Source organism: Rhinolophus sinicus, chromosome 2 (assembly GCF_057876585.1).
Source record: "Rhinolophus sinicus isolate RSI-liver-muscle chromosome 2, RSI-T2T, whole genome shotgun sequence".
NCBI lineage: Eukaryota > Metazoa > Chordata > Mammalia > Chiroptera > Rhinolophidae > Rhinolophus > Rhinolophus sinicus.
The window spans coordinates 160644826-160661107 of NC_142502.1; the positions used below are offsets into that span (position 1 = coordinate 160644826).

At 33.0% G+C, this 16282-nt stretch overlaps 1 protein-coding gene across 1 annotated transcript in view; it reads left to right on the plus strand.

Moving 5' to 3' along the window:
* The window catches only part of LRPPRC (leucine rich pentatricopeptide repeat containing), a 95534-nt gene that overhangs the window by 15886 nt on the left and 63366 nt on the right, over positions 1-16282 (plus strand). The window contains exons 4-14 of the mRNA XM_019748633.3: positions 277-398; positions 501-559; positions 1219-1305; positions 1924-2050; positions 2354-2498; positions 2788-2933; positions 3188-3293; positions 3375-3482; positions 7550-7668; positions 9114-9207; positions 12045-12111. Coding sequence (XP_019604192.3) covers positions 277-398; positions 501-559; positions 1219-1305; positions 1924-2050; positions 2354-2498; positions 2788-2933; positions 3188-3293; positions 3375-3482; positions 7550-7668; positions 9114-9207; positions 12045-12111 — 1180 coding nt within the window. The remainder of the gene's footprint in view (positions 1-276; positions 399-500; positions 560-1218; positions 1306-1923; positions 2051-2353; positions 2499-2787; positions 2934-3187; positions 3294-3374; positions 3483-7549; positions 7669-9113; positions 9208-12044; positions 12112-16282) is intronic.

Here is a 16282-nt window from a genome sequence, read left to right on the forward strand (position 1 = left end):
TCTAACAGGAAGAGAATACTATGCTTCATAAGGAGAGACCTCTTAATATCTGCATAGGCAGATACTTGTAACTGTACAGTCATTCAGTAATTCCTGTCTTACATGTTTAGTTTGCTCTGTTCTGATAGGATTTCTATATAGATGGGTCTAAGTATAGGATGAAAATACCGAAGTGATCATTTTATTCTTTGTTAAATTTAAGTGCACATGTTTTAGTTGTGATAAAGGATATGTTTTTAAGTGCTTTTCTAAGTTTGATTTAAATTTCATTTGTAGGTACTGTGTATGATGTAAGTCACTATAATGCTTTACTTAAAGTCTACCTTCAAAATGAATATAAATTTTCACCAACTGACTTCTTGGCAAAAATGGAGGAAGCAAACATTCAACCAAATCGAGTAGGTATTTACTATTGTAAGTGTTTACTGGTCACATCCACTCTTTTTTACCCGGGAAAAAAGACCATTAAAAAAATAATAACTGGCTTATTTCATTGACAGGTGACATACCAAAGGTTGATTGCGGCTTATTGTAATGTGGGAGACATTGAAGGTGCCAGGTACGGAGCTCTATAAATTTATGTTTAAGCAAACACATTTATAAGTCTTGTAATATACTTACTGGTTTTTTTTTCAAGTTTCTTCTTGGTAAGGGAAATTACTTCAGAAGCATTTTAATCTAGCAAATTTGGTAATGTGACTTAGATAAAATATAAAATTGTGTAAGAGGGGAACAATAAGTAAAAATTACTATTTTAATTAAAAATTTGATTTACTGGAGCAGTGGTTTAAAATTGTTGAGGTATAAAGCTGGCTTTACTTTTTTTAAATTGATATTTCCTAAAGGAAACGTTCTTAGCTATTTAAACTGTATTCATTTATAAAACAATATCGTGCTGGTTTATATAAAGTCAGCTGTGGCATTTCTCTGCTTGCATAAAATTTATTACTGCTTTTGGTTAGAGAGTTTAAGGAATAAAGGATAAATTGAAATGTACAATCTCATTTTTAACTAAATTAACCTTACTAAACTTAATGCTTTTTAAAGGTTAATTAATAGTATAGAAGAAACAATCAGATTTTAAAATTGCTATTTTTAACAAGAGTACTTCAAGACAATTGCTATAATTTCAGGGAATGGAGTTTTGTGAGTATATGTTGTAAAACGGTTTTTTGATGTACATTTCCAAGGATTATTTTCATTTCTCTTTCATTGCAGCAAGATTCTTGGATTTATGAAAACTAAGGATCTTCCAGTCACAGAGGCAGTATTCAGTGCTCTTGTTACAGGGCATGCAAGAGCTGGGTAATGTTCACCCTAAGGTTTTGTTCTCAAGTGAGGTTTAAATTATAGAATTATTGTAGAAAATTCTTAAACCATGTTTATGTACTTCCTCAAAAACAATCTTGAGTGTGTGAGATAGAAGATGCATACTTCTAAAATATCCTAGTCTTAAAATTGATCTGTTTCATAAAAACTTTTATTTGAAATTTTTGTTACAAACATTGGGCCTGATCCAAAGTAACTGACTTTGTCAAGTTTATTAAGTGATTTGCTGGTGCCCTGGAAAATATTTTTAGTTTTGAAGACTAATTTACTAAACGTATTTTCCCCTAAAAAGGTAAATTTGAGTCATATTTAGTGAAAGTACACAGTATTTAATGTCTGTGTAATTATTACACAATTTGGTTTCTCTTTTGGAAAAGTTACCTGTAAAAATTGGAGATGTTTATGATCTTTATTTCAGAAACCTGTAACCAGTTTAATATGTATTTGTTGTTTTCTGACGTTACCATGTTTCTAAATGGTACTAAAGGATTTTCAGTTTTAATAAACATAGGTAATGTATTTTAGATTGAATGATAATATTACAGTTGGAAGTATTATGATAACTTGTTTTATTTTCTTTGCATTAACTTACAGAGATATGGAGAACGCGGAGAATATTCTCACAGTAATGAGAGAGGCCGGTATTGAGCCTGGTCCAGACACGTACCTAGCCTTATTGAATGCATATGCTGAGAAGGGTGACATTGACCATGTTAAGCAGGTATGATTATATCATGTAAATAAATACACTTTAAAATTATTTGTGTAAACTTACGTTACGTTTTTACATGAAGCAGAAAAGTATAGTTTATATCTGTTTTCAAAGATACCTCTTGTAGAGAATTTTTATAGTTTGGTATCTTGTTAATGTAACAGTTATTGTTGAAATAGAATGTTTCTGTTTTATAAAAGAAGTCCCAAATCTTTAAATGATATATGTTCCTGGTATTTTAAATCTTGGTATTTGGATTTATTTAGCTTTAATTTAAAAATAACTTGTTCTAATTTCTGGAACTTTTTATAGACTCTGGAGAAGGTGGAGAAGTCTGATCTTTACCTTATGGACCGTGATTTATTGCAACTTATCTTTAGCTTCAGTAAAGCTGGGTATCCTCAATACGTCTCAGAAATTTTGGAAAAAATTACATATGAAAGAAGATATATTCCAGGTAGTTATAAAATTTTTACTTTCATGATTTTTCTAAAAATCTGAATTATTATTATTAACATGATAAAAAGGGCATTCTATAACAATGAGGGATGTGGATGGACATAGGACTCTAAGAGACTTGAGTTAATGAATACTTGGGAATGTTTTCATTTGGAAGTGTTTCATTATTATTTAGGCAGATAGCTCCTTTTGGTGTTTGTAGTTCATAAGTTTGTCTTTCGTACTGGTTACAGTATAAAAATGTCATTAATTTCAGTAACAAAAAGATGTCTTTTTTTTCTTCCCAGATGCAATGAACCTTATTTTGCTTTTAGTCACTGAAAAATTGGAAGATACAGCATTCCAAGTTCTATTAGCCTGTCCTGTATCAAGGGAAGATGGTCAGAGTGACTTTGGCAGTTTCTTTTTACGACACTGTGTGACTATGAATACGGTATTCTTTCCATTTTTACATTTAGACAGTGTAATAGGCAGTGAAATAGGATTTTTTAAAAAATACAAGATCCTACTATGAGATTAGACCAATTATAAATATTATGAAAACTTTGTTTTTGTGTTTTAAGACTATTGGGTAGAAAGAGGGTGAAGCATTCAAATTTTTCATCCCAAAAGTATTAGAACGTTTGCAGAATATCAAATGGTTGAGATATTTGTAGATCCAGCTGATGTGTGCCTTTTTCTTCCTAGCCTGCAGAGAAGCTGGTAGACTACTGTAAGAAGTTAAAGGAAGCCCAGATGCACACATCTCCTTTACAGTTCACACTCCAGTGTGCTTTACTAGCCAATAAAACCGGTACTAGATTCTCATAATTAAAACCAACATAAATAACTTTTTCTCAGGTAGCTTTGTAATATTTCATGGTATCTCTTTCAGATTCAGCAAAAGCTCTAATGAAGGCTCTGAAGGAAGAAGGTTTTCCCGTCAGAACTCATTATTTCTGGCCATTGCTAGTTGGACATCAGAAGGAGAAAAATGTTCAAGGTTAGGTTTTGCCTTCTACAGATTGGTAATGGTTCAAAGATCCATCGTAATAGTTTGTATACACATCTAATTGAATTTTGGGGGCAAGCATACTTATTCCTGAGTATTAGATCTTCTGAGAAAATAGAATTGATTTAAATCATAGTAAAATATTATGTAAAGATTCTAAAAAACAAATGGAATGGATTTCTTTCATCTTAATTACATTTCATTTCTTAATTCATCTCTGATCTATATTCAAACTTGTGAGTGTAGTTTTAAACAGGTCATTATTTTTAAGTTTTTCTAAAACTCTTTAGTTCTTGATTTTACATATAGTGTTTGAATTTAGTTTGTCTAGCTTCATTAATGATAAAGTTATATATCATCAGACCATTTTCTTTGTGGACCAGTCTTTTTTTCCTTAACTGAGCTGAGTTACAATAATAGGAAAGGAAAGACAACTTCTATTGCAAAATGAGTGCTCATGACCTGACAGCCTGCTGATTGAAGGACAGAAACGTTCAATCTTTCAGGTTCTTAAGTACGTTTAAGCATTTAGCAGACTTTTCCCTTGTACACATGGGATGTCTATAGGATATGAATAAGAATTGAACAAATATTAAATTTTAGAGTACAGGATCTAATTCTTTGGTTTGCATTATTGGTAATTCAGAAAGGGGAGTATCATAAAAAGATGCTTTTAACAGAAGTACGTCCCCCTTGGGGAAACAAAAAAATGCTCTTTTTCATTTTATCTCAGTATAATGTGCTTTAGAATGAGATGCAGAGTTGTTAGTATGACACTGGGTGACAAACAAAATGCACAAACAACAAAAAAAGTGCTTTTAGCAGACTTTCATATTGCAATTTTATTTTAAATATATAGCTGTCTTCTGGTTTAAAGGAAATAGTGAAACAAATATTCCCTAATTGTTTCTGGCTATAAAAGTCTCTAAATCCATTTTAGAAAAATCTCTGGAAAACAATATGCTAGTTGATTAACTCTTTGCATATCCTCCAGTTGTGAAAACTCCAAGAAGTAACCTTTAACCCAGTATTTTTGAACCATAAAAAGTTTACAACATTCTATGAAAATCTTTGGGCATATTAGTTTGTCCACCTTTTACACAGATAGGAAAATACTTTTGGTACCTCTTGAAATGTTTGTTTTTTTATCAGGTAAATTTGCTTTCCTCAACCTTAGCTCTGTATCTAGACGTGAATTGGTTACCACATTTTTATTATTAAATACACATAAAAGAATTCAGATAATTTCTCTCTATAGTTGTAGCTCAAGCTGGAGAAAAATGGGCTTTATCTGGAATCCATCTTTTCTTAGAATCTTAGAATTTAGATTTCAGAGGTGCCTTGTTGAAAGCTCACGTTATATTGATGAAGGAACTGAGAGCCACAAAGAAATTCAGTAACTGACCTTAGGTTCCACATGTAGCTGCCAGAAATGCTGGGATTAGAACTGAGGATTTCTGTTCTCCTATTTTAAATACTTGTTTTAAATACCATAACACCTCCATACTAAACGTCTGTGTTACACTGAATTTATTTTGTGAAAATTCTTAGCTATTGGTTAAAAATTAGGTACCGAATTTTACATTAAGAACATTTTTTAAAGTATTATCAGGTTTTTAAACCAATAGTCTTTTTAAAAAATTATTTTTCAATTACAGTTGACATGCAATATTATATTAGTTTCAGGTGTATAACATAGTGATTAGACATTTATATAACTTATGAAGTGATCACTCTGATAAGTCTAGCACCTATCTGACTCCATACATAGTTATTACAATATTATGGACTACATTCCCTATGCTGTACTTTATCCCCGTGACCTTTCTTATAACTGGCAATTTGTACTTCTTAATCCCTTTTACCTTTTTCACCTAACCCTCCCCCCAACCCCGCTCCTAGAATCCATGAAGGTTTTATCTGGAAAAAAATAAAAGCTGAGAAAGGTAACTTGAGAGCACTAGATACTGTCAACTGTTTTACAGTTTTTAAAAACTAGTTTCTCCTGGGCCGGACTGGTGGCTTAGGCGGTTAGAGCTCCATGCTCCTAACTCCGAAGGCTGCCAGTTCGATTCCCACATGGGTCAGTGGGCTCTCAACCACAAGGTTGCCAGTTCAATTCCTGGAGTCCCACAAGGGATGGTGGGCTGCGCCCCCTGCAACTAAGACTGAAAGGACAACAACTTGAAGCTGAACGGCACCCTCCACAACTAAGATTGAAAGGACAACAACTTGATTTGGAAAAATGTCCTGGAAGTACACACTGTTCCCCAATAAAGTCCTGTTCCCCTTCCCCAATAGATAGATAGATAGATAGATAGATAGACAGACAGACAGACAGACAGACAGACAGACAGACAGACCAGTTAAAAAAAAAAAAGAAGTTTCTCCTTTGCAGGAGGTCCAAAATAATAGTAAACTAATATAGTCTACGGTCTTCCTCATGTAACATGGAAATAGCTGAACGTATTCTCTATAGTTTCTTTAGTATAAAATAAGAAAGTAACATTCTTATTAGTGCAGTGAACTTGTTCTTTGTCTAGAGACAGTCATGTGTAAACTGGTAGAAATAACAGAAGGAAATACTGGCTGCAGTGATGGAAGATGTAGAGTGTCTCCTATGGAATAAATAAAACCCATTAGGATATCAAACAAAGGTATTTAGGGGTCAGATCAAACTGAACCAAAAGTGGACAGCAATTTTTATTGAATTCTAGAATTTTCATGGCTATAAATTTAGCCATCACAAACACCTAAGAAAGACTCTTACCGTGAATTCCTCATGGCTCATCTTACTAGTATTTTTCTCTGTGGCATAAATGGAAAAGTTACCCCTCAGAATTTTAGCAAGTTGGCTTGAATGAGAGGAAATAACCTGCAATGACTGAGGATCTACATCTCTTGGTATATTTAGAAAACCTGAAAAAGTAAGAATATAGAAAGAGATAAAATATATAAGGGCCAATGTGAAAGCATAAATTCCAGTTCAGTAAAGTGTTTGAATAGAAGGTACTTTTCAAAAAGTAAGAAATTGCCTGCTAATGAAGTGAGTGCTCTGGTTAGAGTCTAAAATACGTAAAGTAAACGACCATAGTTGGTGAAAGTTGCTCAGGTAAACTATATGTATTTCCTTTCCCAAAGTTTGAACTATTTTAATTCTTAAAAATCTTTTCTCTCAATTCATAAACTTTCTCATGACTGCATTTGAAATATTAGACTTAGTTTAGATTTTCTAAGTTCACAGATTTGGGATCCCTGTTTAAGTTAACATATGATTATTTTAATCTTTTTAAAAAAGAAATATGGATCGTATTTTTTAGGAGGATGTGTATGTAGTTATGTCAGATCATCACCTTTTTTCTCCTTATTAATAAGTATTTCACTCTTCCCATCTGACAAGTTATTCTCCCTCAGAATGCCTGAGGGAGTGTCTGAGCTTATCTGAGTAACGGTGTGAACCCATGTTTTCTTAAACCTGCTTTAATTTCAGTTAGAATATTAAGTTAAAAATACTAGTAACACAGATTATCTAAATAAGCAGAATGCACCCCTTTCCCTGATAAACATTATTGGAAAAATGAAGAATTAAGAGATTAAAAAGTATTTGAGGCATAGATAATTGGATGAAGTATTTTGTACCAGAATAAGAATTATCAATTTGTTGGCCTGTTTTCAAACATATAGTTAGCTTATACTACATTTATTCTACACATCATCTAAGGAAAATTGAAAAATTGTTAATAGTATTTTAAGACAGGTAAAAAAGTTAAATCATTATTGTTACTATTAACATTTATTTAATATTTTTTAGAATTTCACACACTTTTTTCCTTTAATTTTAATGACTGCCCTGAGAGTTAAGTAGGGACCTTTATTATCATAATTTCCATATTACAGAATTTCATTTATTTCTTAATTCTTTTGCTATTCTGCTTTCTTTTACACAAAATGCTGAGTACCTTTCCTTCATTCTGATTTAGAAAATGAACTAGACTTTCTGATCTTTTGTTAATTTATTCTGAGTTCTTATCTCTGTGCTTGTGAATTTTATCTTACAGGTATAGTTGAAGTCCTCAAAGGAATGCATGAGATGGGAGTGAATCCTGATCAAGAGACATTCATAAATTATGTGTTTCCATCCTTTGATAGTGTAAAGTCAGCTCGTGCTGTTTTGCAGGTGAGTAAAAGTACGGTTTTAATTTCATAATTGAAGAGAATATCTTTCCTTCCAAATGTTTTGTGGTAACCAAAAGAAAAAAGGGAAGTTATTAAGCTCAGCACTAAGAATGGTCATGTCTGTATATAATTGCTAAAGCTTTGTAAAAATACTCGTTAGTGTACCATCTGTAGTAGTTAAAAAAAAAAACAACTTAAAAAAATAAAGCAGCATTTTTCTTGTATATTGAAAGACAATGTCCCAATATCAGAAAACAATTAAATAAAACAATATTTGCTCCTAATCCCACTCTACAAGGCAATTGTAATTTTTTATTTTTGAATATTACTTTGCACTTCTATCTGAATTTTTAAAATACAATCATAGTATATTTACTATATGTTGTTTTTTTAAAATCATCTTTTGTTTGACTCCAAAACATTATTTTCCTCCCAATGCTTCGTATTCCCATGAGAATAGGGAAGGCCTTTATGAAGGAATATATGAAGAAATCGCCTTAGTGCATTGATCAGTAAGCGTTGCACTTTCTATTTTGAAAATGAAGTGCTGTCCAACATAGCAGAGCCTCAAATACTTTTAAGAAATATTTAGTTCAAAAGATCTGTTTCCTAGGTGGTTATTCACATAATGCCTTGATTTTTCTACTATTAGAGTGTTCTTTTCTTTCTTTGAAATAATTACATAACTATAACCCTCTGAAAGGTAGAGTTTATCTTGAGTGTCTTTACTTCTCTTCCCTGAGTACTTAGCTGAGTATTTTGAGCCTGTACTGTATATATTTTACTGTTAGAAATATATATTTCCCACATATTCTTATTTCCCTAAATCCTTTTTTCACTTGGCAACTTTCCATTGCAGTATGTAACTCTACCCGTTATTTTTTATGCTTGCATACTGTTTTATTGTATAGATATACCATAATTTATTTGTTTTCATTGTTTATTATTGATTGGGTGGTTTTTAATATTGTGCTACTATACAGTGACTCATTAAATATATTTGAGCTAATTTTGGGCTCATGTACTTAAATTATTAAATGATGTTGGGACAAGTGATTAACCATTTGGAGATAAATATGATTTTTACCTCACTGTATGCCCCAAAATATTTTAGATTAATGCATTGAATTTTTATTTTGTTTTAAATTAGAGTATTTTTCATTGTCTTCAGTAGTAAGTTCTTCCTAGAAGGAAGGCATTCTAAGGGTGACAGATTATCTGAATTTGAAGATAAGCATTTGATTTGGAATGTTGGAACTTTATCTCGTAGCTTTTGCTAAAGTCCAATGATTCAGTTTATGTATTGTTCTGGAAAATAATTTTTAAAAATGAGAGATTATCAGAGAATATGGTGATCTAAAGACATGGCAAAAAAGGAAATTTGAATGGTACATCAGAATGTTTTTAGCTGAGGTATATTATCATTGAAATGTGCTTTATCCCTAGGAAAATGGATGTCTACCTGAAAGTAACATATTTTCTCTAGCTGAATTGAGATGTGAAGCACTAAATGGGAACTTAGACTATGTTTTATCATTTTGTAAGTATGCAACATTAGCAGTAAACTTGATAGTTGTTGATTTCAGTTACTATTGAAAGCATACAGGGTAGTTCATGCCCTCATTGCTGACCTCCGTGGAGTTCAAGGTAACTTCCTTGAAAGCAAAGGAATTTTTATATGTTTTGTTTAAGTCAGACTGATAAGATGTTTATGAGTTGAATTTGTGGATCGTTTGGATATAATTTTAAAGTTAAAAGGACCTTGGAGATAACATGGTGGTAGGTTAGACTTGGGATCCGGGAAGACTTGGGTTTTGTTCACAATTAAGCCTCTGATTATGACACCTGCAACAAGTCTTTTTACTTTGTTTCAATTTCATGAAATGGGAATAGTATTATAATACCTATCTACCTACCTACCACGAGATACTGTTTCTGAAAGTGTTTTCTAAACTAACACCTATTGTAGCCATAAGTTACATGTAGCCATCTTCCAGTTCTCGTTAACAAAAACCAACAAATAAACACTTAGAAATGCTAGGGTGCTTTACAATGTTCATCACATGTTAATAAAATTTCCTCCATTGATAGATGAAGAAAGGCATTTAGAGAAGTTAAATGATTTGCCCAAAGTTAGTGATCAAGTCAGCACCAAGATCCTGTAACTTGACCCTTATTCTTTTCACCACACTACATTTTAGTGAATAAGACATGACTTAAAAGTCTTCATTTTTGAACATATCCATGATGTTACTACTTGAGAGTTTTTCAGATCTTGTGAAAAAAATATTATTTTAAAACAAAACGTAAAAACTTCAATTTCTGACTCTCTTAAATGTTCAGAGTTAAGCTCTGATTAAATGTATATTTAAACTATATAGGTAGAAGCTTTGTAAAAAAAAGTTATTGATATATGTTACGTGTGTATATGTTATTTTAAAATAGTTCATCATAATGTTAAGGTAAAGGCAAAGTGTTCAGTATGAAAAATGGTGACTAGTGGTTGAATAGTTCTTTGAGTTGAAAGTTGGGTATTAACGCTGGTTGCTTCTGAGTGTATTGATTTTGTCTTCCACTCTGTGTACTATATAAATTTTTCATACTGACAGGATGAAAACAGAAGCATTAGCAAAGAAATCTGGGCACATAAGGTGCATACATACATCAGAGCTGCCATTTCTCTTTATCATACCATCCGTTCCACTTCATTGTCAGCCTCCTGATTTTTCAGACTTGTTTGTTGCTAAGGAAACTAGATGTGTTTTGCCAGTAGTCTTCAGCTTGCTGAGATGTTTCTGGTCACCTTTTTAATGAATAAAAACTTGACAGTATTCTGTAAAATACTAATTTGAATAGTGTAAAAATAAGTTTTCAAGAGTTGTTCATTAAATTTGAAAAAAAATTCCAGAAACTTTTAAGACTAGAGTATTTCAGCTCACTCCTGTCAGTACTTCCCCTCCCCCTTTGATTTATAGGCCTTTGGAGCAGTTCGTTCTATAATTGCTGGGATTCACTGTTAGGCAGGTCATAGGTATGCATTTGGTTATCACATCACAAGGAATGGCAGGAAGGGGAGAAGAGTAAATAAATGGCTTATCTTGATGGAGTTTGTGCGATGATAGGAAACATTTCCCCACTTGTGTTTGTAGGCATGGAAAATTAATTTGATCAAGCAAAATTAAAGGCATCGAGAGGCATGTTGTGTCTACTTTAATTCCTTGAGTGACTAAAACGCAGGTCATTTTTTAAATGATTTTTAAATTTTCAAATGCTATATAAAACCACTGACAAACACTCCCTGTTCAAGGAATATAACAGGTGATCTAAAACAATTCTCTTTATGTGTATCTGTTAAATTTTTATGCACGTTTTGGGGAGGTGAGCAAATAATGTTACAATCTTCTGTGACTTTTCCCATGAGAGTTATTATTTTTTTTTTTTTAATTTAACCAGGTATCTTAATCTTCACTTAAACTGTATTCTGTCTTCAGAATTTGCTTTCACTATGAATTCTTCTCTGATTCCATCCATCTTAGATTATTCACTAGCCACATTACATGTATACTGAAAAGATTATATCAATTACTGATAATATGGCACCGTTTTAATACAATGACAGGGAAAATTATATTCAGGAGATGCCTACTGTGATTCCATCCCTTGTTAGTTATGGCCAGGGTATGTGAAGAATCAGGCCTTAAATGGAAGGCCTAATACTAAGGCAAATCAGGCTTACAATGTCCCCACTGAAACTTACAAGGTTGTAGACTGTTAAGTGCCAAAATGAGGAGGAGAGCAAACAAATGCTCAGAAGAGTTAAAGATCGATAAAATTAATTACATAGCAGAGGTAAAGACCTATTTTTATTAGGACTTTAGATAGTCACCCTTGCATGAATGTTACGTCATTGATCATAGTGGAAAATAGAATGAGGAAGTGTGAATGGTTGAACAGAAGCCAACACCACTCTCAGAAAAAAAAGTTTCCCCTCATCTACTGTCTTTAAAGGACAGAGGTACTTTAGAGTAGTTAGTCTCTCCCTTCATAGTGCCACATTGTCCTTTAATCTACAGCCTTGGTATGTGTACCAGGCTGACTCTGAGTATGCTGGTAGATTCGTTACTGCCATTTATATGAAAAAAAAATTATTGATTCATTGGTTGTATATATTTGTGAAAATGTTTTAGAAGGATAGCTTATGTTGCAAATATATATGACTACATTATGTAATTAATTTGATATGAAAACATTTCCAGTGTAAAAATAAAATTTCCAAAATGAAAATTAAAAGATACCAGAATAAACGTGTTTCCAAATAAGTTGATCATTTTTTTTGTTTTTGGTTTGAGATTTAATGATGATCATTTTCTTTTGCAGTGGAATCAAATACATTGTCTTTCTCATTTGGTTCTTTGAGAGGCAGCCTGATTCTAGGCTTTAGGAGGTAAGGTGATCACCTTATATAATGTTCTTTACCTTAATGTGGGCTGATTTCTCGTGTCCTTTTTTTTTTTTTTTTTTAAAGATTTTATTGGGGAAGGGGAACAGGACTTTATTGGGGAACAGTGTGTACTTCCAGGACTTTTTTCCAAGTCAAGTTGTCGTCCTTTCAGTCTTAGTTGTGGAGGGCGCAGCTCAGCTCCAGGTCCAGTTGCCGGTTGCTAGTTGCGGGGGGGTGCAGCCCACCATCCCTTGCAGGAGTCGAACTGGCAACCTTGTGGTTGAGAGCCTGCGCTCCAACCGCCTGAGCCACCGGGCCACCCCCCCCCCCTGTCTTTTTCACCTACTGTATGAGGAAAAGACAGATACTCTCCCAAATCTTCCAATGTACTAGTTACCTGAAATAATCTTATCTGTTTTATTCTTCCTACTAAGTACTAGTTGCATTGAGTTCAGGCAGCCTTTTATATCTTTTCCAAGAAATACACAGATTTGGTAACGGTCTTGTATCAAAGAAGAAAGCACTGTGTGAAAATAGCGAGTTGGAGTTATAAATAAATTTGCATGTATGTTTAATTTATACTTTGACTATTTAAGTACCAGGTGACTTTTATTCGTTATAAATACTACTTCCTACCTCTGTGAGCTCAGGGAGTGTTAATGACCTTTCCCTCCCACTTTTGTTATTTTAAAAATATTCAAATGTAAAGAAAAGTTGAAAGAATAATAAAGAAAACATCCGCATTCCCTTTATGTAGATTTGCCATTTGTTAATATTTTGCAATATTTATCTGCTTTTCTCTCAGACACTGTTTTTCTAATACATAAATGTACACACACATACATATATACACTTTTTTGCTGAACCACTTCAAGTTGTAGACATCACAATACTGGATCCTTCAGCTATATCTCTCAAAAAGAAGGTTATCTATATAATCACAATACCAATATCATTCCTAAAAATTTAACAGTATAATATCATCTAATATACATAGTTCATATTAGATTGTTCCAGTTCTAGAACTTCCTTTTATAGTTGTTTTACTTTTTGATTGAGGATTCAGTTAAGTTCATATATTACATTTGATGTCTCTATATTCTTTTAATTCAAAACAATTCCTTTACTTTTTTTTTTTGTCTTTGTGATACTGACTTTGAAGAGTCCAGGCTACTTTCTCTGTAGAATGTCCCTCCCACATTTTTATTTGACATTTTTCTCATGATCAGACTCAGATGGAACATTTTTGACAAGAATACTTCATAGGTGATAAGTATTTCTTATCGCATCAAGAGATATTATGTCAAGTGTCCACTATCGGTGCCTCAACTTAGTTTGATCACTTGGTTATAGTGGTGTTCCCCATATCTCTCTCCCTTGCAAAGGGACCTCGCCCCACCTTTATAATTACTAAAAAGTCTATGCAGTAATACTTTGAGACACTGTGTCCTATTTCCTAGCACCTTTCATTCAGTGTTTTTAGCAGCCATTGGTAATCCTTGTGGAATAAATCGTTAACAGTGGTGTTTTCAAAAGGATGAGTTTCTTAATTTTGTCATTCTTTCTGTATTTTTAATGTTAATGCCTTCTGATATTAACCCCAGTAATTTTTAGTCTGTTCATTGGTTGGAGGACTAGCGTTTTCTGTAGATGTCTCAAAAATCTCCAGTGCAGGGAAGAAGAGTTAGATAAAGTAGGTGGGATTCTGTGTTGCTCCCCTTTCTTTAGCCAGTGCAATTCTTTTTTCAGTTTTGTGCGAAGTTAAAAAGAACAAGAAACCAGGGTCTATGTCTTTAAAGTTTGAAAAATACAGAATATGTAATCAAGTGGACAAACATGCTGGTAGAGCCAATTTTTTTTTAAATAAAGAACCGTAATGAATTACAAAGTTAAATATAGTAACATTTTCATATAGTTATTTTTGAAAAAAGATTGGAAAAAGTTTTTCATGTTTTTAGTCAGTTTGAATGTGTTATACTTCCTAAATCCTAGACTTCTTTAAACAAAGTACTTGGACTATAAAGTAGATCCAATGTGGTGGGAGAAAACAAATTGTATCTTCTGCTATATACCCAAGTCATTCATTGAGCTTTTAGTAGCTTAATTAAAGTATGCAGAGCTGCTTGTCCCACTAATAAATGTATCTGGTTGCTATGTTTTCTCTGTGTCTGCTTTTTAATTTTGTGTCATAATTGTTGCTGTCAGATTTTTTTTGCTGTCACTCTTGACAGCTTTCAGTATGTTTACCTTGAGTAACCTACACACACTTAAATAATTTGCTGTTTTTGATCTATTGTGGGCTGAGAAATTAGGTAACCAAAGTCACAGTAATTTAGAAAAATAAACGGTTCTAAATAAGGGCATGCATATCTATTTGCTATTATTTTGTGACAAAGATTTGTGGCAACTGTTTTGAATATTAGAACATGGCTCCATGTTAGTTTGGTTTATTGCACTATCTTCAACATGTAGATTAATATCTGGTACATGATCAGTGCTGCTGAACTAATTATTCAGGCCTTATTTTCTGCCTCTATTTTTAGGCATTCCAGTGATTTCAGAAGTATTTATTATTGAGATTGGAGATGTTGGTTGGGGTCAGATTGTGAAATATTTTAAATAACAGAGAAACTTGTCCTTTATTCTGGAGGAAGTAGACTAATAGTGCAGAAGCTTGGCTGAGGCAGAGATACATTTAGAATGTATTTTAATTTCAGGCATGTTTTCATTTCTAGAAGTTCAGTTTGTTTTTTTTTTAAATAATCTTCCATGTCTCCTTAACAGGCTCATGCTTTTTCTTCCTTCTTGACTACATGGGAATATTAATGATAGATGTTTTGATGTCCTTGTCTACTAATTCTGTCATTTGTGTCATTAATTTTTCCTCACTATGTGTCATACATTTCTGCTTTGTAATTTGTGATTGGATGCCAGACGTGGATTTTATGCTGATGATGTTAATTTTATTTTTGTTGGTTTAAATATTTTTGAGCTTTGTTCTGAGATAGTCTTGAGTTAAGTTACTTGGAACAGTTTTATGCTTGCTTTTATACTTTGTTGGGCAGTACCTGGAGCAGCCTTTAGTCTAGAATTATTCCCACTAAATTAGTTTAGCCCCACTGTTGAGACGTCTCCTTTTGAATACTCTGCCTGCTAACCCCTATATACCTAGAGATTATTGGGAATATGAACTGTTACAGTCCCTATGAATTCTGGGAATTATCTTTTTCAGAGACTTTGAAAAGGTCTCAGATAGTTTCCTCGGCTTCATATTGTTTTGCTGACTCACAGATGCTTTTCAGTAGTCGGCTGAAGACTGAGGACAACTCTCTGGAGACCCAGAGCTCTCTCTTTGTCAAGGTCTCGCCTCTGGTACTTTGCCCTGTAAAAATCAGTGTTAACTAGGCCCTGCCATAAAAGTATTTTAAATCTGTAGGTGGTAACACTAGATTATGTTGATGAATTTTTCTTACTGTAGATATAGGAAAGTTTTAGGTTGTGATAATTTGTTATTATTCATAAAAATATGTGCATAATTTGAAGTATTTGTGACTAGAGGTGATTTGTTTCTTTCCCTCCCACCCCCAAAATTAAAAGCATAAAATGAAAACATAATCAATATCATTACAATCCATTATCTTGGCATTAACGTAGCCTCCTATTCTTTCATTCGATGCTGAGTCAGATGTATATATTTTAAAATCCCTTTGTCAGTACATTCACTATGACTATTGAAGCGGTCACCTGTCATGTGCTTCTCAGGGTCCTAGTGTCCTGTAGCGTCTTTAGAATTGGCTGAGTGGGTAGGAGAAAACTGAATACTGATTGGCGTTCCCAACAGAGTCCAAATTAACTACCTGCAACCCCTATAAAGATGAGCGCACAAGAGATTGACTTAAAGTTACTCCTTACCAAAAATAATTATTCACAGTTATCAGAAATGTAAGAAGGTGTGGAACATTAAATGTGATATCATAGTCACTTTAATCCTAAGGGAAACTTAGATATGCATTTAAATATTGGAATGCAATTTTTGGAATACTTATCAACCTCTAGTATAATCTGCCTCTTAGTGCTAGGTCCAGGGTCTGTGAGGCAGTGGTTCTTAGCATGTCTTCTGTAACCTCTTTTAGCCCAGATTAATTGCTTTTTTTGCTATCCTACAATATTTTTG